Below are 24,759 nucleotides of genomic sequence, written 5' to 3'. Positions count from 1 at the left end.
TGTTTGAATAAATAGTGAATTTATCTCACATTATAGGTCCTAAGTACTGGGAATATACAACATAATCTGATGTTGGCCCTGTTGAATCAAACTGTGTAGAATTCAAGTCCATCTGATGAGGAACTGAGCATTCTTTCCAATTTCAGAGGCTCCATTCCATCCAAAGGCCTGTCAGTATGGCAGAAGTCTTGGTAGATTGATTTTCAGCTCTTCCCTACCACCACCAGGGGTTATGTATGCTTAGAGTTGTGTCCAAATTTCCATTCACCTTGGGAGATCCAGAAAATCTATATTCTCCTCCTCCCCTTTCCCTGACATTTCCTCTTCTCTTTTATGATACTGTTTATAGAAATCCCTGTAATGGTTGGTTATGGCCTGGAAGTGGGGATAGCAGATCAGATTTCCTGCTCTCAGATTGGAGCATGAATTACAGCCTTGAAGGGGATTCTTGATTTGTTCTGTGGTCCTGTGGACATGTTCTTGGGTCCATAATATTTGTGTTCTTAAGTGATTAGGATCACTGCTTACAGTAGGAAGCTGGATTTAATAAATATTTCTTTTTATTATTTATCTATAGAGCTTATTGGAAAGGCTGTGCTGTGGCAGTTATGAAATCCTCCATCTCTGCCACCATCCATGGAGCTGTCTTGAGTGGCCACAGGCTTATTAAACTCTGCCCTGCAAAACCAGCCTGTAGACTACCCAGTAATCCTCTTTGAAGAATCTGAACGACACTTTGCAGATAAAATCACTTAAATCTACTCTTACTTGGATCCTGTAGCGATACAGATCCTGTGCTTTGGCTCCTGTTTGCCCTGTGTTATTGGATATATTTCAGTTTGTGCAGCCTGAGACTGTTGACAGGATCCGTGGAGATAAGGGAACTACAACAAGTGTACTGGAGCCAACCCACCATTACCTATACTTACTTTCCAGCTCTAGAGACTGCTGGATGAGACTAGTTATCTAGACCCCATTTCAATCTGGCTTCAGGCCTAGCTATGGGGCAGGGACAGCTTTGGTCCCCTTGGTAGATGACCTATTTCAGAAACTAGACAGGGAAAGTATGTTGGTTCTGCTGAACCTCTCAGGGGCTTTTAATACCATCAGCCATGGTATTCCTCTGGGTTTCCTGTTTGGGCTTGGGTGCTTTGTTCTACAGTACCTTGTTTTCAATCATTCTTGGAAGCATGAACTCAAAATATCCAGGACTCTGGATATCGACTTTTGAAGCTCCTCAGGGCTTGGTTCTGCCACCCATGCTATTTAATATCTACATGAAACTGTTGGGAGATGTTATCCAGAGTTTTGAGGTGCGATGTCACTATTATGCTAATGACACTCTGTCTCTCCTCCTCATCTAACTCCAAGAAAACTAGATGAACCTCAACAAATTGAAATTTAATCTGCACAAGTCAGGTGCTCCTGGTCAGTCATAAGGCAGATCAGGGAATAGGAATTTAGTATGTTCTGGACAGGATTACACTCCCCCTGAAATCTCAGGCTCTCAGCTTGCATGTGCTCCTGGACTCAGATATGAGCCTAAACACCCAGGGTTCAGCAGTGGTCAGGAGTGTCTTTCCACAGTTGAAACTAGTGCATTAACTCTCCATTCCTTGAGATGTCAGGTCTGACCACTGTAACACATGCCTTGTTTACATTCTGCTTAGATTACCGTAATGCACACCACATGGGGCTCCCTTTGGAAACGGGAAATTTCCAGCAGGCTCAAAATGGCTGATGGCCAGGGCTGGTTACAGAGAACATATAACTCCCTTGTTGAAACAGTTTGCACTGGCTACCGGTTTGTTTCTGTACAGAATTCAAAGTGCTACAGTAGTTATGTCCTTTAAAGCCCTACATGGATTGGTTACAGACTATCTGTTAGAACATATCTCCCAATACAAGCCTGCCATGAGTTTGAAGTCCTTTTGGGGAGGGTTTTCTCTTGGTCTGACCATCATCACAAGTATTTGAGTGAGGATATGGGAGAAAGCATTTTCAGTGGTTGCTCCCAAGCTATTAAACTCCCTTCCACTTTTTAAAGGCAGGGCTTTGATTTTTAGATCATTGCTAAAGGTTTAAGTCCTGTGCTGTGCTGTGCTTTCAACTTTTGATTACATTTTAAATGTATTTAAACAATTTTTAACAAAGTCTTTTTAAAACAGAATTGTTGATATAATCTTTATATAGGGGAATTAATTAATTAATTAAAACAGTTTTTGTTTATTTCTTGAATATATACTCTGCATATTCAATATCACATTCTGAGGATAGCTTACTTTCATTCTTAGGGATTGAATGCATGGGACAAAAGGCCCACCCCCCGGCTTGGCATTGTCCTATTTGGACAACACAGGCCAATAGCCCCATGCTGCGATTGGCCAGTCTGGACACTGATCTGGCAATCTAAACCAACCCTAGCCCAAAAGGCCATTGTTCCCATCTTTTAAAACTGTTTACATCAGTTTTCTGGAAGCTCTGCCATGGCAGCTGTCAGACCGTACAGCTCCATGTCTCCTTGCCTGCCATCATGTTCTCTGTGCAGGCACCAGTCATGGCTTGTGATGTTGGAAGGGTGCACTTGTGGGTGAAGCCAGAAGTCCCCTTTCAACTCCTACAGGGCAAGGCAGTGGCCTTCTCAGATGCAGCAGCAATAGTAGGTAAGGGGCATGCAATGGCTCCACAGAGCAGTCAGTGGTGGGCTGGTGGGCATGTCAACACCTGTCTGTTGTCACACTGGCTCGTGGACAGAAACAGGTCAGAACCATGGGCACAATACCATGAGGTTGGCTTTAGGTACCCTGCTCATACCCTGCCCTTTCTAAACTGCACCATTGAATTACTGTTTGCTGGATAAACTAAAGACTTTTTAAAAAAGTTCAAGATCGCTGGTATGTCATTTATCTTCATCTCTCTCTCCTTCATTGTTGACTGGACCTTGTTTCCTTTTTCTTCTTCCCACCAGTTAGTTTCCATAATGTTTCATAAATTGGCTTTTTTCCCCTAAAATCCCCCCCCCCCATCTCTTCAATCTTTTCCTGAGCTAATTCAAACCTTCTCTGACATGTCTGTCTTCCTTTTCAGTTTTCGGATTGGCTTTTGAGACATTCTTTGTGAGTGCTGCAAAGCTGAAACCTCATTACATGGTGCTGTGTTTCAGAAGGATGGTGTTGTATGTATGTGTGTATTGAGGGAGAGAGGTTTTTCCTTGTTTTGATTCCTGTTTTCTGGGATTCCCTAACTACTTTTCATATTTCCTCCTATTGTGCCTTACTTACTGAATATTTTCCTACATCTGCTTTCCTGAGATTTAGTTCCCATTGTACTCCTGCCTTCTGTAAACTCTGTCTTGGCCACATTAAAGATAACTATTGGCATACAGAGAGAGGTGCAGACCTCTTACTACTAGTTTTTCAGGGAAAGAAATGATAGTTGCTAACAGAAGTTGTTTGTGGATGTTGAGTTTTGTTGTTAGACTCTGAATGTAATTACTAGTTACCATTTTCCATTTGTATTCAGTGAATAACTGTTTTTTAATAAGCACCTTTGTCTGTAGCTCCCTCTGCATTTATCCATCCTAGTTCTATGGGTGGTGAGATTTTGCTGGAGTTTTTAAATTGTTGGTTCCTACATCAGTTGAGCAAATGGCTTCTGTATCAGTTCTTTTTCAGGCTTCTTAGTGAGACCTGCAATCTAAAGAGCAGCTATCTGTGTACACTTGTCCCTCCACATTTGCTGTTTTGACTTTGCAGACTTGATTATTCACAGATTTTATTAATATGTTCTCTCTAGGAATATCTTGGCCCTCCAGCACAACTCTATGGTCATCTTTAACCAAAAGTCACCCTGAAGGACCTAGAGATTCCTAGAGAGAACACTCCACTAGTGTTTTCTCAGGTAAAAACATGGTGTTTTTGTTATTTGTGATTTTTCCACATTCACAGATGTCCTGTGCCCCTAACCCCAGCGAATGTGATGGGATGAGTGTATTTGTGTTCGCCTTAGGTTTGTGAAACTTCAGATGGTAGTGACTTTTTCTGAGTTTCATTTGATGTGCCAGTTGTGCCCTTCTAGGGAAGAATCGCCTACTAACAGAAATGGATGATTTGATGATATCCAGACTGGATTATTGCTACGCAGTATACAGGGGACTGCCTCTGAAGAATTTTCCAGAGTTAGTTGCAATTTCTTTAAATTATAGTTGCCAGTCTATTGACTGGAGCTGGATGTACAAGACAGATCATGCTGATTTTGTTGGTTGGTGTAATTTTAAAATACTAAATCTGGTGCCAAGATACCTTAATCTTGGTAGTTAGCAGTTCCTTCTCCCATGCGTGTGAACCTATTCCTTAAGACCTTTTTTAGGGTAATCACTCCATTTCTCTGCCATCTGAAATACAGCAGACAGTGATTCAGATCAGAGCCTTTTTGGCACTGACACCACAATTGTGTGCCTTCTTCCTAGGAGAGGTCTGTTCCCGTTTTGCTTCTCAGAGCCTTTGAGACATGTTATAATTTCTTTGAAGAATTGCTTGGTTCTTAGGTTTTTGACTTTCCATTCCATTGTACAGTCTCTGTTATAATTTACTTTTATTAGGTTAGCAATGTGCATTGTTTTTTTTACAGAACATGTAGATAAAATGTAGTTCTCTGCTTATGAACTCACACTGTAAAAAACAATTTTCTATTTGCTCTCTGCTTTCATGATATTTTGAAAACGGGCCTTTGAATATATATATGAAATAATTTACACTTTGATCACACAGGTCACATAAAGCTGAGCCTCAATACTTTCCCCCTCCAGGTCACATCTTCTATGTTTAATTACATATTTTTGTGACTGAAACTGATGGTGGTGGGGGAAATAGGTGTCCTAGTCAATTAAGAGTTTCTGTGTGACACATCTTAAGGTCCACAAATGTTTATCAAATGTGCAAGACAAAACATAATGGCATTCCTTCTGTATAGTATCATCATTATACTGTGTATTATCAACTACATAAGCCTTTTTAAAAGGAAGAGATACATTTAAGAATATTCTCATGTTCTCAGAACTTAAGAACACTTCTCTATCAGACCAGAGATTTGTGTCATTCAATATTATGTTCCCACAGTGGCCCATCATATGCCTCTGGGAAGTTACCAAGCAGAACAACATGAAATGTCACTGTGAAATGTGTTTTATGTGGGGAAATTAATTATTACTGTGTATTTTAGTTAATTGGCCAAAATGCCTTAATTGGAGCTATTGTTGTTCACTCCTAATAATGTACCCAGAATGGCAACAAAATATTTTGGTTTCCAGAATGTTGAGCTGATAGTATGCAAAGAATAGATAATGCACTGGGTAGGCACTTCTGGTTAGCTGAGTGAAAAGTTGGTAACTAATAGACAAAGTTCATCCCTTTCCAGTAAATTGCATTTTGTTGTAATGTTGTAATCCTTTCTATGTATGTCCAAATCAAATTATGGCTCAGGTACCAGTATTCTTTATAAATCCTTTTGAAAACTGACAGCCCCTTAATTCTCAAAATCAGAGTGATTGCAATAGTAATGGCACAAGCACAAGTATAAAGTTTTAAGGTATTCTGTATTTCTAGGCAAAACTGACATGGTATCCTGGAATGTAGATTTTTCCCGTAGCTTTATAACTAAGAAGTGTATCTCACTGTTTTCCTGTTCACAAATCATAACCACAAGGAAGGATTATTCACCACTTAGGAATGACTGTCCATCTGTTACTTATTATCTCTGCAGCACTGCAGCTCTTCAAAACTAATACTTGAAAGGAAACTTAAGTGTTATATACATCTCTTCTGGGCTTCCTTGCTTCTTTAGCCCCCACCCCATTCCTACTTCCCAAAATGGGAAATCTTTCATTAACTTTTCTGTATTTCGTGAAGTATTACTCAGCTACTCCCAAAATTCTGTATTTCGTGAAGTATTACTCAGCTACTCCCAAAATTCACATGTTCTTTTGGTTTTATGTGTGTGTGTGGGGGGTGCGTGTGTGCATGCGTGCGTGCATGTATCCATTTGTATTTTCTGTTTGGCAATAGTATTTTCTGTTAAAGAAATGCTGCAGTAAAATATAATGGTGGCCATAGCTATTTCAAGAGTTTTCTCCATTTCTTCTTATATGCCTATGTCAACATGCGTTTTTCTTAAAGTCAGTGTTGAAGAAATTCTTTTCAAAGCACAATGTTTGTCGGAAAAACTCTTCAGTGAAGTAGTTGTGCTATATTATAGAAGAGTAGTCGCATTGTATTTTCATTTTTATCTTTAATCACAGACTACAAAAATTCCATTATTAAAACTAAAGGCTCTGCAGATGACATGCAGGAAGGACTGATCTTAGCAGGGAATTTCCTGCTGTCTGAATTGGCAGGGATGACTGGGTTCACTACTGAGATAATGGCTGGGGGCTCTGTTGAAGAGATACACCGTTAAAATAGAGGCATCCATATAGTATGGATTATAGAAAGATTATTAGACTGACTTTTCATCTTTCTTGGAAACTAATAAGATCTTCTGAGCTTATACTTCTGGTCAGTCATAATGGACATTATTAAACCATTAAATACAACCAGCCCTGGCTAGTAAGACAGTTCTTAGACATCATCTTCCCTTTGGGTACCAAATGCAACTTGTGTTTCAGTGGTAATACCTGTTCGTTTGTTTTTGATACATTCTTTTAATATTGTAACATTGTCATAGTGATTTGTGTATATCTGTGTTTTAAATGCAGCTGTTTGTAATACTAATAATTGTCACATAGTTTTAGAGGCCATTAAGTGAATATGTTTTCCAAAGTGCCTGCCACAACAGTTAAATAGTATTTACTCATTTAGTGTTTCAACTTTCTGCTGACAAAGCATCTTATAAAAAGGTGAAAACAAGGGAAAAAACTTAAAAAACTGATGATAATAATAATAAAGTTGTTAACAGCAGTTGAAATAGATATTATATTGAAGTACCAATAATTTGAAAAGGTCTATAAATAATTTAAAAACAATAATAAAAAGGAAAGTAAAACCCATTAAAAGTTCCCTCTGTGCAATCAATTAATCATCAAATGCTGTTTAAATATAAAAACTCTTTACCTGCTGGGGAAAGGACTGCAGAGATGGGGCCAAACCTAGCCTTTTGTGAGAGTGAATTCCAAAGACTGGGAGCAGCCATTGAGAAAGCCCTCTTATATGTTCTCGCTAGCCTGGCCTGTAACAGTGAGGGGACTGAGATAACACCCACCCTACCCCACCTGAACCATAAGACTCAGAGGAAGGCACATATAGGGAGATACAACTGGAATTGTGTCTGGAAATGAGCCAGTATCCAGTGAAACTGTTTCAATAAGGAGGTTGCATGTTCCCTGTAAGCAGCCCTGGTCAACAATCAGGATCTGCTGAAGTATACAGTTTCCAAAGTCAGGCCTACCTAGAGTGCATTACAGTAGTTGAAACAGATTGTAATCAAGGCAACCAGATCTGACATTGACAGGAACAGTCACAGGTGTGTGTGTGTGTGTGTCTTCAAGTTGCCTGTCAACATATGGTGACCCCATTAATTTCATAGGGTTTTCCTAAGAAAATACTCAGAGATGGTTTTGCTAGCTCCCTCCTCTGAATTATAGCCTCCAGTATCTGGTACCATAGGCGATCTCCCATCCAAGTGCTTTCACACTTTTTATAACTGTGCAAGTGCATTCCTGGTCAGTGCTGAATCTTGCACATCCAGGCTCAAGACTGAATCCAGGAGTACAGCCAAGGTGCAAACCTGAGATTTTAGGGAAAATATAATCCCATCCAGCACATCAAGTAAGAAAACAGTTTTCAAGCTTCACAGTAAGCAGGCAGAAGTTCTCAGTCAGGGAACTACATTGGAAACATGTCAAAGGTTGCACTGCTGCTAAATTAGCCAGCACAATTGCTGCCAAATTTCAGTGGTGGCACCTTTTTGATGCAGAAGTAACAACATTTCTATTCTAATAGTCATTGGAATAAAGCTCATCTTACACAATGCACTGGATATTATAATTGTTTTGCTAGTATGTTTGTGTGTGTGTTTAGTTATATGTGTTTGGATCCAGTTTTAATTTTTTATTGCTTCATCTGGTTTTAACTTTTCTGTCTTGTGGATTTTTAACAATCTCTTTTTTTTATTGTTGTCTTCTCTTTTTTATTGTTGTCTTCCACTTTGAGTCCCAATCTGGGAAACAACAGCAACAACATCAGCAATAGCAGCTTCTGCTGCTGCTGCCGCTGTGAACGCCACCGTCATTACAATACTAGAAACACTAAGCATTGATAACAGTTTTGCTTTAGGTATGCATTCCTGAACTGGAGGGAAGGAGAGAGGAGCTGATAGATTTAATAATACAGTATAGAAGACATGCTTCATCTTAGGAAAGCACTGGAAGGAGTTTGTATTTGAGAGAGCAGAACAGAATGAAGTGTGTGTGTGTGTGTTTATATGGAGGGGGATGACCAAGGGTTTAAAAACAAACCAGAGTAACAAGATCCAGATATTTAGTCAGATTATTATAGAAAATTTATTCTCTGCTCTTACTGTTCCTTTGCTCTTCACACTGCACCAAAGTCTTGGGTATTTGCCAAAAGCTGTCACTGTCTGTCAACCAATAAAGTTTACTTAAAGCTATGCCTTGGTGATCTAACACTTGAATAATTTACTATCATAAAATAGTTTAAAGTACAAATGTTTTATGCTTTGCCAAGCTGGATGCTAAAGATGTTTTGTCTAAAACATGAGATAATGGAAAGTGTATTGTGGCATGTGAATGACTTTAGCCTCTTGGTGGTAAATGTTTGCTTAACCAGAAAAGAATGTGTTGAGACTTGCCAGCAGAAAGGTACTGCCATACTTTGCATTAAATAATTATAAATAAATCAGTAAATAGGTTTATATTCACATGCCAATGCATAAATTATGCATGTACTCTTGCATTAAAAGTGTTATATAATGTTATCCTCTCTAAAGAAGTTTCAGTACAAAATGGTCATAATTACATTGGGTTGAAAGAAACCTGAAACCAAATATTTTCATGATGATTGAAGCTGGAATTGAGGGAAGTAGCCATTGCTTAAAGTGGTTTCTTCCAAAGCCAGAAAAATCAAGTTGCATATTTTAACATCTTGCATTTAAAAAATCTAAATCCAGATACACTGTTATGCAATAAAGAAGTTTGGCAATATTACTATGATATACATTGTATAGAAAATTATAGCAGATGAAGTTTGTGAAAGTAAAAACTAGGTAGGGCTGCAAGGATCTGTGTCATGTATGTATGTATGTGCCTTCAAGTTGACTGTCCACTTATAGTGACATGAATTTCATAGGGTTTTCTTAAGGAAGGAATGTTCAGAGATGGTTTTGCCATTTCCTTTCTCTGAAATATAGCCTACAGGACCTGCTATTTGTTGGTGATCTCTTATCCAAATGTGAACCAGGTCTGAGGTCTGACTCTGCTTAGCTTCCAAGAACTTAAGGATCTGGTGCCTTTATGATATTTAGACACAGCTCTTTCAGATTCTGTGCAGCAGAAATGTCAGATTCTAAAGCTGTTAATCAACACCTTCTCAACAATAATTACCAAAAAGCAAAAGGAATTGTAACTTAAATTACTATCAAGTTACTTAAATCCAGGGAATCAAACATTTAGATTTATACTGTTTGTATGATAAGTAATTATTGCTGAGATGGTGTTGATTGTAGCCATGCTCAGACCATTGCGCCATGCTGGCTTTCTGTTATAAGGAATGGGCATGGTTAAGATTAGTGCATCTGGTTAGAATAACAACATTGGTGCCTGCTCCTGGCTTTGGCTGTATGCTCTCAAGAAGCAAGTCTCCCTTATATGGAATTGCCTAGTTGATCCAAGTCACATGGATCAGCCAAAACACATAAATAAATTAGGTTTTCTTTTGGGAGTTCAGTTTGCAGCTGCTGAGGTGAGGAGCTGTAGATTAAAGTATACAGCATTTTCTTAAAACTATGTTTACAAGCTAACAGGTTATTAACTCTACCCAATACTTAAATCTGGAATATCATTTCACTGTGTAATGGTGTTTTTCTGGTGATTTTCATCATACCGAAATGGAAACTTTCAAAATGTGGCACATATGACTGGGGAGGAGCCGAAGAAGTAGTCTACCTTTGAGAGCATTTTTTGATCTTCTTTCAGACTGCCATGGTACTCAGGAATTGCATATACATTCTGGCCACATTCTTCCCTGTAGGGAGCCTGTGAAATCCAGGACAGAGCTGCCATTTTCTGTAAAGTCAGAGCAATAGCAATAGCAAGAACATTTCTATACCGCTTATTAATGCACTTAAGCACTCCCTAAGCGGTTTACAAAGTGTAAGCTAATTGCCCCCAACAATCTGGGTACTCATTTTAGTGACCTCGGAAAGATGCAAGCCTGAGTCGAGCTTGAGCCCCCTTGGCTGGGATTGAACTCACACCCTTATGGTTTGTGAGTGGGTGGCTGCAGTGCAGGCATTTAACCACTGCGCCACCAGGGCTCCAGAGGAATGGAAATTGTTCAGAGAGAGTAATCAAAATTGATTAAAAATCAGGGAAATTATTAATTTAAATATTTATATCCTTTGCTATACCTGAAGATCTCAGGGCAGTGTGCAATAAAATCAGTTAGGACATTTTAAAAGAAATTTTAAAAGAATAAGAATAGTTTAAAAACTAAAAATATATTTAAAATGTACGACTTAAAAAAGGACATATCATGATCAGTTAAAGCTACTCACATGTGCAACTTTCGATAAAGTGAATCATGCCCCCAAAGTTTTAGTAAATTACTTGCCACTGGAATAACAGCAAGATATTCCATACATGGGGTGCCACAATAGAGAAGGTACTCACTCTCTCTATCCACAGCATGTTGTCCTGACTGATGAGAAAGAGAAGAAGGCTCCTCCAACAGACATCATATTTTGGGCAGGAGTCTACAGGGAGAAGCCCCCCTTCAGTTATCAACATGCCAAACTATTTAGAGCTTTGAATGTGATTACCATCACCTTGAATTCAGAAAAGAAGTGTATTTGAAGTGCAGTTCCTTTTTGAAATTGGTGCTACATAATTTCTGTTTGGTGTGTGGCTTTTGTGCCATTTTCAAGGGCTATTCCATGTAGAATGCATTACAGTCATTTAATTGGAACATTGCCAGTGCATGGACTATTGTGGCTAAATTAGCCATGTCCAAAAAAGGGTGTAGTCAGAGCTAGATCTGAGTATTTTAAGCCAGGCTCTACTTGCGCTTCAGTGACAAAATTGGATCCAGGAGTATTCACAGTCTATGTACAAGCTTCCCTCAATAGCAGTGCAACCTCACTCAAGGCAGGTAGTTTACTTAGAACTTAAGTACCACCAGTGTGTAGTGCCTCTGTTTTATCAACATTCATTTTCAGTTTACTGGCCCTCATCCAGCCCATTACAGCATCCAGGCATTGGTCTAGCACCTGAAAAGTCTCAGCCGACCCTGACAACAAGTAGAAGTAAAGCGGAGTGTTATCATCATATTGATATACTTGTGTAATGGATTTTTGGGATGTCACTGCAAGAGTTAGCACTTGGGGCAGTTAGAGTAAAGATGAGACACAATACAAGTGTAATGTAATGATTCGCACCATTCTGTAGTATGATTATGTGGTTTTGAATATGCTTGTTGGATATCTCTTAACAGTTAAACAGGATGAAATGAAACAGTATGTGATTGCATTATTTTATCTTGGAGAAGCTAACCACCACCTTGGACCTGGATGACTTTGTAGTAAAAATTTGGTCCTCCAAATGTTGTTAGACTACAGCCTTTCAGTATTCCTTACCATTGGCAGTGCTGGCTAGGACAACAGCATTTGGAAGGCTGCACTTTGCCTACCCCTGGTTTAAAGATTAAAGAATATATTGGCATTTCATCTTAGTGTAATTTTTGTAGTTTCAAAACAGATGTATTTCTTCTGTTAACAGTCAGTGTTCAGAATTGTTGATATTGAAGCTCCTTTCTTGACTGATATGCATTTCAGTACTTGTGTTATAAACACAGGGGTTCACTCTGGACATTGGTCAAGAAAACTGTGCAGTGATGACCCTGAGGGAGAGGAAATGCTTCAGAAGTATCCATACATTTATTGTCAGGCAGAGGGACATAAATGACTGAAGAACAAGTCACTTAGTACCCTGTTTTGCTTTATTATAATACTTAGACAAAATAAGTTCAAAAGAAGCATGGGGTGAATACCTTCATTCTTTTTTTCTCTTTCTTTTTCTTTTTGATGCCCTGGTATGTTAAAAGTATATTCACTGAGTAAAGGGCATATAAGAAACAGAAAAATGAAGAAAGATATTGATATTCACCTCCTTAGATCACAGTATAGAATCCTATTTGTGAAAGCTCCACTAAGTGAAAATTTTTTTATTGCAAAATGAAATACAACACAACAGACAAATGTCTGGGCTGGTATTCCTGCCTATTAGCAATATGCTGTGTGAGGACAGGGGAGATGATAGCACTCTTGTTATGGAATACCATGCTACCAGTGCCAAATAAAAATATGACTGTTTACTAAAGCTTTTGATGCATGATTGATTTTATCCAGTGTTGCACATGTGCATGTTTTTGTGTGTGTATACAGTACTTGTATCATCACCTTCAGTCTGAAATACTACAATTTGATTACTTCTTCTGCATGTGTAGATTCAGCAAAGTCTCGCTTCCGATGCCTTCTAGGTGTTTAAGATTCTAATGATTCCAGCTTTTCAGTCCATATATGTAGACTTAAAATACCCAAATATCAGAAAATATAAACATAGAACATTTTGTACAAGCTGCTTCACTAGCTATATGAGTAGCATTTGGTACATAGATTTCCCCCCAACAGTTAAATGAAAAAAGATTCAAAATGGCATGTGTGTAGCTGTTTGCCTCAAGACAGGGACATAGGCTATAGAAAGACTGAGACAAGGCTTCCACATTGCTAAGATGAAATTTGACACAGACTTAAATGACAGTTCTATTTTTTATTTATACAGTTATGTATATAATTACATAAATATAATCCTACAAGAGGGATGAGGATGAGGATTTATATGTTTATTATATTATTATTATTTATATGTTGTTATTAAAGCATTAATTTCTAGTTATGTGATTTTTATAAATATAAATCATAAATATAAATAATTATCATGTAATTATATAAATTATAATCCTAAATCTTATTCACTAAAAGAAGGGGGAAAGATACTACGATTACTAGAAGAATCTGACTGGGAGGCATTTTTATATCTTTGTCAAGTTATTAAGCTGTTATTTAAGCTATCCGGAACTAAAAAGAATAAATATATACTCCAAGACATTGTTACAATTAAGCAGAATTGGAAAATGGCAGAAATATACCTCTCTATAAAGGGTGCCAAATAATATACCTCCGTATAGTTGTGCTGTTTCCACATCTTCTGCTAATAGGATATCTGCAGCCCAGGAATTTGTAAATAGATTATCCTGAAAGTAGACCATTTATAGAGTAGTCCCATGATAGAGGCCAACCACTTTCCATAAAAGTCTACATTCAGACCAGATATTAAGTAATGGGTGTTCTGTTACTGCTTCAAGTGTCTCCATGAATTTTGTGTATTTCCAGCGTCACCTTAGAATATACTACTGTGTTTACAGTTTACTGGCTGAGTTACTAATATGTGAGAAGATGGTTTGGACTGACTGACTCACCAGAGACCATACCAGTGCCCACAATATGAAATAGGACATCTTTATATTGTAAAACTCAAACTTAGCAATATAAACATTACTTCATAATAGAGGCAAACATTGCAGTTGTAATCCATAGTTCAGATGAGAGTTTGGGATTGGAGAAATCCATTGCCTTTGTTTTGGATTTGAAAGAGGCAAAAGTTCCAATAAAATCAAGGAATACCTTTAATATACTTGCATTCACTAATATACGCCTGCTTTTTAATGTTTACATTTACTTTTTCAAAGGTATGAAGAACTAGATGTTAACAAAGGTCTTCGAGACAATTTGAGAGGGAAGGTTGTCATCGAATATCCAACTTTGCATGTGATTTTGCAAAAGTTCAAGACAGATATGGTGCTTCTTGGACATAGTAATGAAGGTATTTGCTGTTGTGTTTTACACTTATCAGAAATGTTTTAACAAGCAAGAATCGAAGCATTTAATATCCTTATTAATGCCAGTACAGTACTGACTTTTGGTTTTGGTATTGGCCTGCAAATATAAAGCATTTCTGCTTATTTATAGATTGATAATATTTATAATCTAGGTATGATAGCTGTACAGTGGGCCCTCCACATTCACTGGGGTTAGGGGAGCAGAACCTGCATAAAAGTGGAAAACTACAATTAAAAAAAGTTTTTAAACCTGAGAAAACAATTCTCTTGGAATCTCTAGGTCCTCCAACACAACTCTGTGGTCAACATCTGGTGGGGGTTGACCATAGAATTGCATTGGCAAACCTACACATGCCTAGAGACGTGTTTTCTCTAGAAATCACTAGCTCCTCTAGTGTAACTCTATGACCAGCTTCCAGCAGAGCCATGCTGAAGGACCTAGAGAGAACATATTAATCAAATCCATAAAAGTCAAAGCTGCACATGTGGAGGGCCGACTGTGTGTGTATGCAATCTGCGTGTATGTTTACTTTTTCTAGTTTAAATTCCACATAATTTAACTATTTGAACAACATTGCCAGTGTATGGTGTGCAAAATATATCAAAACACCATAGTTCTTTGCTTCTGAGCCATCAAATTTGATAGGGTAGATGAGTGAACACCTGCCATTTGACTATACTAATGGAAAATATTTGCAGTGTAGCATATTAACATCTGAAGTTGATTTTCTTTACCAGATCAAATGTCTGAAGTTTGTATATATTTTGAAGGCACATGCACTGGACTTCCTTTCAAATCACATTTGGTATATAAATGAAGAAATTTTACTCCATCTACTATGAAGCCTTTAAAATATTTAAATAATTATTCTTTTTCATTTTTCTTTTTATCTGCTGTATTCCATAGTCAGTATATGTAGCAGTCGGTATGCTGTGCAAATAGTAATACAGTGTGCCCGTGCCATCCACATTTTGAGCTTCCGCTAATGGCTTTTTCAATGGGCACGCACGCACATGACAACACAAGCAGGAGCACATGCCCACTGAAAAGAATGAGACTTAAGGTCCCACATTAGACTGTTGCTTATTATAGCTAGTGAATTGAACTTTCTTCTTTTTGGTGAATTGTACCTACAGTAATTGAACAATAATTGTATTAGCAGATATTGGTTATACCAGCTATAGCTAGGAGAAATTCAGTGTATTGGATCCTGTAAAAGTTGAACTTAAATCACATGGAAATCAATAGAGCTTCAGTAAAAACCCAAGTGTCTTTATGGTGACAGTAACAGAGTTTCAGAAAAGAGTACCAGCTGGAGAGCTAGCACTTTAGGATGCCTCTTTAATCCTACCTGTGTACTACTTTGCTTTTTTAACCTTTCTGTCGATCCATTTCAGAGTGTGTGGTTTCATTGTTCTTTGCCAAGAAAATGCTATAAGTACGATAAAACCCACCCTCTCACAGGAAGATACTTTAGAAGCAAATTAAATAGTGCATGATATATAAATGAAGTTTAAGGTCATGTACTGGAAAGTCTGAAAATATGGGCTGAAGACCTTCAGTAGAAACTGCTACTTTACTCAGTTTAAAAAAAATCAAAGTAGAGGTTCTGGTTTCCTGCTCCACATTTAGATCTCTTATTTTAAAAGAAAGAAATAACAGAAATTCTAACTTCACCTTCCTAGTTGCTCTTTAATACCTGCAAATGCTGCAGGATTTAATGATTTTGACTGGAGCAGAAGAAGCAGTCCTGGTGAAGTTTGTCCAGTGTTTCCCTCACACACTGTCTTGCACGCACATAGGTCCTTTGATATATACCTGGACAGTAGTTAATGGCAGTGGTAGTTCATGGACTTGCTGACAAATACTCTAGTCTTAAAGCATATGTGTTCCTAGGAAAAAAATTCTTCAGAGTATGTAGTAGGAGAAGGTGCCTGGTGAGCATATTGGGACAAAGAGAAGCCAACCAATGTTCTTGCCTTGATTGAGCAATCCAGATGTCCCATCAGTTAGCAAATCCAGTTTTAACAAAGCCAGTACTGTACTATCTGTATGGCCGGTTCTGGAGCCAGATATGTCAGTAATTGGCACAGAAGTGTGACTTTGAGTCCATTACTCAAATGAGGAGTGATATCTAAGGAACTGCTGTTCTCAGTTGAAAAAAATAAGATTTCCATATTATACCTTTGTTAAGCAAACCAGAATGTTACAAAATATAATAAAACCCAAAGGCTTGCACACTAGATGGTGTGACAATTTCAAGTTCTACCTTAGTTGAATAGTTGCTGCCTCCTTCCACATTCAGCCTTATGACTACATTTCAGTATATACTCCATGACTCAACAGCAAGCAGCTTTTTTCCTTCCTTGTTCCCTTTGCTTTGTTTACCATCTCGCCTGAAGAACAGTTAGCTTTGCTTTTATGTCATTCTCATTGCACATTCCTGAGAGAAACTTTCCAGTGTGGGATTATAACATATTTTCATGCCAGAAGCTGATTTCATTGTATACCTAGGTCCCTTTCAGGAAGGGCAATGTCATGTGCTACCTCGAAGATCACTCTTCGAATTTTGGAACTTGATTGAAACCTTGAAAAGGAAGGCTTTATGCTGCAAAATGCACCAAACACAGGAAGGCATTTGTTGCATGTTGTAAGATGAGAATGGAAGACAAGTTTTGAGTGCAGCTGAAACAATATTTTAATTCTCTGTTTTGTGTTGTAGTTGAATGTCCTGTTTTATCTTGTGGATTTATTCTGTTGTCGAGATGTTTTAAATAATTTTTCCCCATGAAAGCATTATTGACTATGAATTGAGAGAGAGAGAGAGAGAGAGAGAGAGACAGAGAACCATGCTATCAGTGAGAAAGGGAAAGGCTCTAGAGTGCTTGAATCCTTCTGTGCTCTAGAGTACTTGAAGGGATTATTGCAGTGTATAGAAAACAGCTAGAAATTTCTCAGAGGATTGTGTTTCTTTGTGTTTGACTCCAGAGGTTAGGATCGAACATTTCAGAGTAGGTTTTAGAAGCGGACTTCAAAATGCTACATTGTGTAAGGCTCTAGAACAAGGATGAGCATCTGTGGAGGACTTGGGAGAGCACATTAACCCCCCAGGAGATCTTGGAGGGGTGCACCCACACCCTTCACTTTTTCCCCATACAAAAAATTGTTCTCAAGTGCCCCTAAACAATTCCATATTTTTAGGCCTAGGATGATACTTTGTAATAAAAGAAAGTGAGTGCAAATCATTTCCTGTTTCAAAAATAGCCTCTCAGGCCTAAATTGGGCTACGGCCCCCCCCCAAAGTATGGTGGATATGCCCCCATAGTTACTAGAAAACTTTTTGGAGGAAACAATTAAAAAAATTAAAAATTATGTTTGACCCCTGGAAGGCCTCTAAACATGGTAGAAATGCTGCCCATACTCCCAAGAGGGCATTTTAGGGAATTTGCTTCCAAAGTTTTGTGTGAGTCCTGTGGGTCACTAAAAATGCTTTGGTGCTATATGTTCTACTGGCATTCAAGAGGGTTGGTATGCTTGCTATCATCTCCTAAAAGTTTAGATAATTCCCATGAAGCCTGATCAGCCATTTAAGTAAGTGTTTAGGACCCTGGAAAGATCTGGATAGCCTTGGCAACAGACCCCTGGGCTGAAAATGATGCTGCTCAATTCCAGGTCATTGAATGGAAAAATATCCTTGATCCAGGATTTGATCCTAGGGCGGGTTACAGACTGCCCGTTTGGGGCGGGCTGCACCCGCCCCTTTCCCCGGGGTATTGGGGCCTCAGTGTCCAGAGCGGCAGCCACTGAGGCCCCGATCCGCCGCTTTTCAGGCTGCGGGGAAGCGGCAAAAGGCCCCTTCCCCGCAGCCTGGAAAGGGGTGTCCTTGGGGCTTCAAGCCCCAAGGACACCCCGTGGCGGAAGGGGGGAGGAGAAAGGGGCCGTCTGAAGGCTGTGCCCAGCAGACCAAACCAGGAAAGAGCTCCGAAACGGAGCTCCTTCCTGCTCCGCGCTAAGGGCGCACTAAGTGCCCTGGCATGGAGCGAGGACGCCACGTCCGCGTTGCCCTGTATAGAGGCGGCGCAGTCGTGACGTCCTCATGGCAGCGGCCGTGAATTGCATTGGCAAACCTACACATGCCTAGAGAAGCACCGCCCCTTTCTAACCCTAGTACGCGCTCTGCACATACTTTCTGGCCCGTTTGTAACGGGCCTAGATAAGCATTTTAGCTTGTATCACAGAGTCCTGGCTGGATGAAGCTGAGGGGTTAACCTCTCCCAGATTTGTCCACATGATTCTTTGTACAGGAACAGGTGAGGCCTGGGGAGCAGGGAGGCAGCATGGCAGTAGTTTGTTGGGATTCCATCTCCCTCACTGAGTGCCTTGTCTCACAGACTGCTGGGTTTGAGTGTGTTTTTGAAGATGGATGATAGGGATTCTGTTGACTCACCTCCTGAGCTAACTGACAGTCTCAGTGGCAGTGTTGGGATCCCATCGACTAGTTATCTACTTCAAATCCACACAGGGACTATTTTGTCAGGAGCAGCTAAAGACTTCTTCGTATTAGACATGACAACCAGGGTCTATCCCAAGTCATATCTGGTGCCACCCATGCTGCAGGATACACTCCAGACCTGGTTTTCTGTTCTGGTTGGGATGATGATAATCTGATAGTGGGGAAACTTTCTGTAGTTCTGTTGTCATGGACTAATCACTTCCTGCTTGGGTTTAGACTTACAGGGACTGTAAGTGGGTGGGGTGGGATGAGGGCGATTAAAATGGTCCACTCCAAGAGACTTATGAATCCAGAGGGATTCTTGAGAGCTCTTGGGAATTTTCTGTTGCCTTGGCAGGTGATCCTGTCAAAACATTGGCTGATCTCTGGAACAGGGGGAGTGTATCCCTGTTGGTACTGCTGGACCTTACCATCAACCATGGTATCCTTCTGGGACAGGACTTAATGACACTTTTATGCAGTGGTTCCAGTCTTTCTTGGAAGAGCAAACTCATAAGTCAGTGCTGGGGGACTCCTGTGGGGTCCCTCAGGGATCTGTTTTAATATCTACATGAAACTGCAGGGATGGGTCATTTGGAATTTTGCATGCAGTGTCACCAATATGCTGATGATACCCAACTCTGCTTCTGCTTTCTGTCTGATTCCAAGGAACCTGTCTCAGTACTGAACCCATTGTCTGTTGCCAGTAATGGGCTGGATGAGGCCAACAAATTGAATCTTAATCCAGACAAGACAGCAATGTTCTTGGTTAGTTGTGAGGTAGATCAGGAAATAACAACTCTTCCTGTGCTGGAAGGGATTACGTTCTCCCTGAAATCTTAGGCTCACAGTTTGGGTGTTCTCTTGGATTTAACTCTGAGCCTGGATGCCCAGGGAGAAATGCCTTAATTACATCTTGTTTGGACTTGGGTAACACACTCTATATGGGGCTGCCTTGGAAACTGTTCAGAAACGTGAGTGTGTTCAAAATGCTACAGACAGAATGCTGACTGGGGCCAGTTATAGCTTATAAGTTTCTTGTTATAACAGCTGGCTACCAATTCATTTCCAGGCACAATTCAAAATGATAGTTGTGATCTATAATGTCCTATATAGCTTAGGTCTAGACTATTTGAAAGATGATATCTCCCCATTTGAAGATAACTGCCAGAGTTAAGATCGACAACCAAAGGTTTTCTCTTGGTCCCACCAGTGTCACAGGCTCACTTGGTGAGGACACAAGAGAGAGCCTTGTCAGTGGCTGCTCTCACCATATTCTAGAGTTATCTTCTGTAGGAGGCTAGGCTGACCTTCTCTGTGCTTCCTTTCATTGGCAAGCAAAGATCTTTCTGTTTAAACAAACTTTTTAATGTATAAACATGTTGCTGTTGTTGTTCTTGTGTGCTTTCAAGTCATTTCTGACTTATGGCAACCCTAGGTTCTATCATAACATATCATTTCTTGGCAAGATCTGTTCAGAGGTTTGCCATTGCCTTCCCCTGAGGCTGAGAGCATGTGACCTGCCTTAAGATCACCCAACAGGCTTCATGGCAGAGCAGGGAATCGAAACTTGGTCTCCAGAGTCGCAGTCCAACACTCAGACCACTACGGCACACTAGCTCTCACTGTATACCTGCCTTGAATCCCATTGTGGGAGAAAGACAGGATAGAAATCTTTTAAATAAATAAAAATAAAATAAAGAAACAGTGAAGCTTTTTTATTGGGATGTTTTATCTTTCTTTTTAAACTCTGCATATCTTTCATATACAGTAATTTTATATTCTGTCAGGTGGTTGTTTTAATTCTTTTAAAACTTGTTATTGTTCTGAGTTTTTTGGTGATTCTTTTTGGGAACTGCTTTGGATCCCACTTTTGGAGGAAGGGGGCATGGAGTAAATAAATAAATAAGAGTACTCTTCCTCTGTTAAAGCTCTCTTCTTCAACACCCAGAGGTTTGCCAAAAGCCTGCCTGTTGCTAAATGTAAAGCCTGTATTACTGTTAAACTGTTGTCAGTTTGATCTAGTTCAGTGGTCCCCAAACTATGCTCTTTAAGGGATTTAGGACTTCAGCCCCCAGAATCCCAGATTATTAGCCAACGTGGTTGAGGCTTCTGGGAGCTGAAGTCAAAAATCCCTTAAATGGCATAGTTTGGGGATCACTAGTCTAGTTGCAAATGTTTACAAAGGTATGAGTTTGTATAATTGCCTGGTTGCTTCCTATACAAATGATTTATTTCTGTGTTTAAAAAAAAGAAGTAGTGGTATGAATGAGCGCTCAGATTCCAACTGAATCCATTCTGAAAAGAAAAGAAAAAACCCCAAATAGGTCTGGAGTGGTTTTAGTTTTAAGACTCAATCACTTAGAGCCTATTGAAACATTTCTGTTCTGGTCATCAGGAGCTTGGAGATCTTAAATTAGGCATAGTAGTATATTGATATTTTTGTGCTTTAAAAGTCTAGTTATTAGGTAGTTTTATAAACAAATGCACGTTGTTAAATTCAAACAAGACACCACTTTAATTCTTATATAAATTCCATGTAATTATGTAATTTTAAAAGCTGCCAGCATTCTGTGACAAAAACATTTTCAGCAGTGGAAAAATAACCTGAAAATTCATTAAATGTCATTTTTATTCAGATTTCTTTACTTTCTAAAGTTACGATAATGAACTTGTTGAAAGAGAATACAGGTGTCCATTTTTCTGTCTAGAGACATAATCACATCCAGAGATCTGGAAGACTTATAAAAGTTATTATCGGACTTAGTGACAAACAATTCTTTCTGTCTCTGTAGTCAGTACATATCTGGCATATAGATGTTAATTGATTATACACTAGATTTAATGTAGACAAAATGTGACCTCGGATGTTTCTGGATGAAATGCTTTTATTTTCTTGTTGAGATTCTACTCAGGTCCTACAGGTGCAGGTTAGATCCTATTAGTTTCTATTCTTCCTTTCTTCCACCACATTTCCTGACAACTTAACTTCCTTTTGTAATAGTTCTTTAATAAAGACTCTGAAGAGCACATTTGTTTCAAGCACTGTAAACTAAGAAAACACCTACAGGAAGTGTTATGTGTCGTTCCCTTGCAATATAGTATCTATCTGGATGAGAGAACTCATTCAAGGAGGACCTGCTAAGAGAACTTGGATAGTATGTTGTTGTTGGAGAGGGAAGAGAAAGGTAACAAGCAGTTCAGGAAATTTAGTAGTTTTTGGTATGACAGCAGCAGCAGCAAATCTTCCCAAAGTCATGGAACTCTGAACAGCTTGAATCCATAACATCTTGTTTGACTCTAAAACATGCAAACACAATGTTGAAATGATGAAATACACAAAATAGCAACATGTATGCATCATGTCTTGATTTTGTTGAATAAATTCCAGTGTCAAACAATTCTCAGATGGTCTACTTAGTGAATGAATAGTCTAACAAAATATCAGAAGCAGTGCTGCCTAGCATTGCAACCTTATTAGATTTTCTAATGGAACTAGGAGGATTTGCATTATTTTATTCCTCACTTATTAATAACTAAAGTATGCAAATGGATCTTGTAGCACCTTTGAGACAGACCGAGAGGGGGAAAAGTTGGTAGCATAAGCTTTTGTACATATATCTGAAGAAGCAGATTTAAGTCTACAAACATCTGAGGAAACAGACTTAAGTCTCAAAGGTGCTACAAGATCCCTTTGCATACTGATCCAGACTAACACGGCTATGTCTTTGAAGTCTACCACTATTTAAAGATGGACTTGTAACTTTTTTTTTTTTTTTTGCCATATACATATTCATTTTTTTAAAATCCACAATAAATCTGTTTAGGAAGACCCCCCAAAAGTGCATAATAATAATAACAACAACAGTAGCATTACAGCAAGATGGAAAATCAGTCCCACCCAATTCAAAATAGTAATGTAAACAACTACCGTACTTCTTAGGTTTAAAAAAAATGTAAAGTTCACATTGCAGTTCTGTTATCTTTTCCTAGAAATAGGTATACAATTCCGTGTGTATGTCTTACTCACTGGGCTCACAGTGCGATACATCCCTCTCTTCCTGTGTAGATCTTGCCTGCACCAGAACTGTAGAGATACAGAATCATAAAGTTGGAAGAGACCACAAGGGCCATCATAGTGCATGGAGAAGTGTTGGTTTTCCTCCACACACACAAAAATCCCCAGTTGAGCAGGGGAGGGGGTCAGTTGTCACATGTGCTTACTTCTTTTACTGTTAGGAGGAAGTTTGCAAAGCAGCTTTTTCCCATATCTCACTAATGTGCACGATTGCAACCACTCACTTTTACTACAGATGTCAGTGGGAGCTATTAGGTTTATGGATAAGGATAAATTCAACCATCATTCATATGGAGGAAAGAGGGGCAACAAGCATGAGAAAGGACCCCTCTTCATGGCCAGGAAGGGAGCCTCCAGGTCTTAAGTGAAGAGGATGGTAACCTCTGTTGAGTTTTAGGTGACTTCTTTTCAAGCAGGCAAATTCATGCAGGTCTTAATTTTAAAAAGTGATTCAGAATAGCACTACAGAAAAATGGAAGAAACCAAGTAGTAATGGACTGAAAGTTTTGGAGCCTTCTACAAGAGCCTTCATTTGCAGTCTTACCCAAAAAATGGGGGAAAGACAAGACATAGGATGAGGAAATGTTCCCTCTCAACACCCTTCCCAGACAGCACTTCACAAGACGCATTCTTTAGTTTGACATCAGCCCTGTGATCTCTGATAAAATAAGGAGGAGTAACTGCTTATGTCATCTTATGATAAGTATCAGACCTAAGGAGAATCAAAAAGATGCCCCCTTTTTGAAACAACATTTTCGACACCAGTTTGCAACCATCGTGATGGAAAACAAAGAGGAAAAACGGTCCTTGTGTGGGCATATAAGGAGGACCTACCTGATCTGTGATTCTGGTTGAAGGTTGACTTGTCAGACCTTTAGGGAGTCTTTGTTCAAACAGGCTCACCCTCTGCTAAACTCTTCACTTCTGCTGTGGTAAAGATGTTTTTCAAAGGCCTCCATCACTTCTGTCCTCTGATTCCTCCTCTGGCACCACCCTGGTCACTCTCTTTGGTGCTCACCCAGCTTTTATGGCCCCCTTTGAACCTTCGAGTTCAAGTTCCCTCAAGCTCTTTTCATTTAAGGTAGCATTTTTGGTTGCCATCACCTCGGCCAAGAGGTCTTCAGAACTCACTGCCTTCCGCTCTATTGAGCCTTATCTGGTCTTCCACAGAGACAAAGCTGACTCAGGCCATACATTTCTTTCCTACCTAAGGTGGTCTTTTCCTTTCACCTTTTGCAGGACATTATGCTACCTACTTTCTACCCAGAGCCATCCACTCACTATGCTTTGGCCTTTTGTGTTCAATGTTCTGTTGAGTTCAGGTTGACCAGCAAGCTGTTTGTTTGTTATGGTGGCCCTAGGAAAGGCCACCCTGTTTCTTTAGAAGGGTTTGCAAAATGGATTGCGTAGACTATCCTCTTGGCCTATGAACTGCCTAAACACCTTCTTCCTGTTGGTGTGTGCCCACACTCTACCAGGGCTGTCTGCTCATCTGCTGCCTTCTTCCAAGGGGTCTCTCTGCCAGACCTCTGCAAGGCTGCTACGTGGTCGCAACCATCCACGTTTTTCTGGCACTACAAGCTTTGACTCCAGGTCATGTCAGGATGCTAGCTTTGGTTGTGCAGTTCTTTATTCTACAGTGACCTGCGTACCATCCACAGGTAAGCTTTTTAGTCACCCTAATGTGTGGGGCACAAAGACGACGACGAAGAAAAACAGGTTGCTTACCTGTAACTGTGGTTCTTTGAGTGGTCATCTGTGCCCTCACATATACCCGCCCTACCTCCCCTCTTTCAGGTCCCTGTATTTTTGCAGTGGACTTAAACTGAAGGTGGAACTAGACTGGTGGGCTTTGATATGCTCAGTACATGGGAGTGGGCAGGGCTACCCGCCAATCTGCTCAGCTTTTGAATCTCTGAATGAAGTCTCTGCACAGGCGCAAAATCCTAATATGAAACAGCACAGGCAAGCACTTGAAGAACCACAGTTACAGGTAAGCAACCTG

General features: G+C 39.5%; 1 protein-coding gene across 7 annotated transcripts in view; it reads left to right on the top strand.

Moving 5' to 3' along the window:
* ZNHIT6 (zinc finger HIT-type containing 6) overlaps nt 1-24,759 on the top strand; it is a 109,204-nt gene that overhangs the window by 35,811 nt on the left and 48,634 nt on the right. For 6 of the 7 annotated variants that reach the window (XM_042462198.1, XM_042462197.1, XM_042462199.1 and 3 more), the window contains exon 9: nt 14,034-14,167. The exons of the other annotated variant lie outside the window; for it this stretch is intronic. In XM_042462198.1, coding sequence (XP_042318132.1) covers nt 14,034-14,167 — 134 coding nt within the window. The remainder of the gene's footprint in view (nt 1-14,033; nt 14,168-24,759) is intronic. 7 annotated transcript variants of the gene reach the window in all.

The sequence above is a fragment of the Sceloporus undulatus genome, chromosome 4 (assembly GCF_019175285.1).
Source record: "Sceloporus undulatus isolate JIND9_A2432 ecotype Alabama chromosome 4, SceUnd_v1.1, whole genome shotgun sequence".
Classification (NCBI taxonomy): Eukaryota; Metazoa; Chordata; class Lepidosauria; order Squamata; family Phrynosomatidae; genus Sceloporus; species Sceloporus undulatus.
This window is presented reverse-complemented; position numbering and strand designations above follow the sequence as displayed.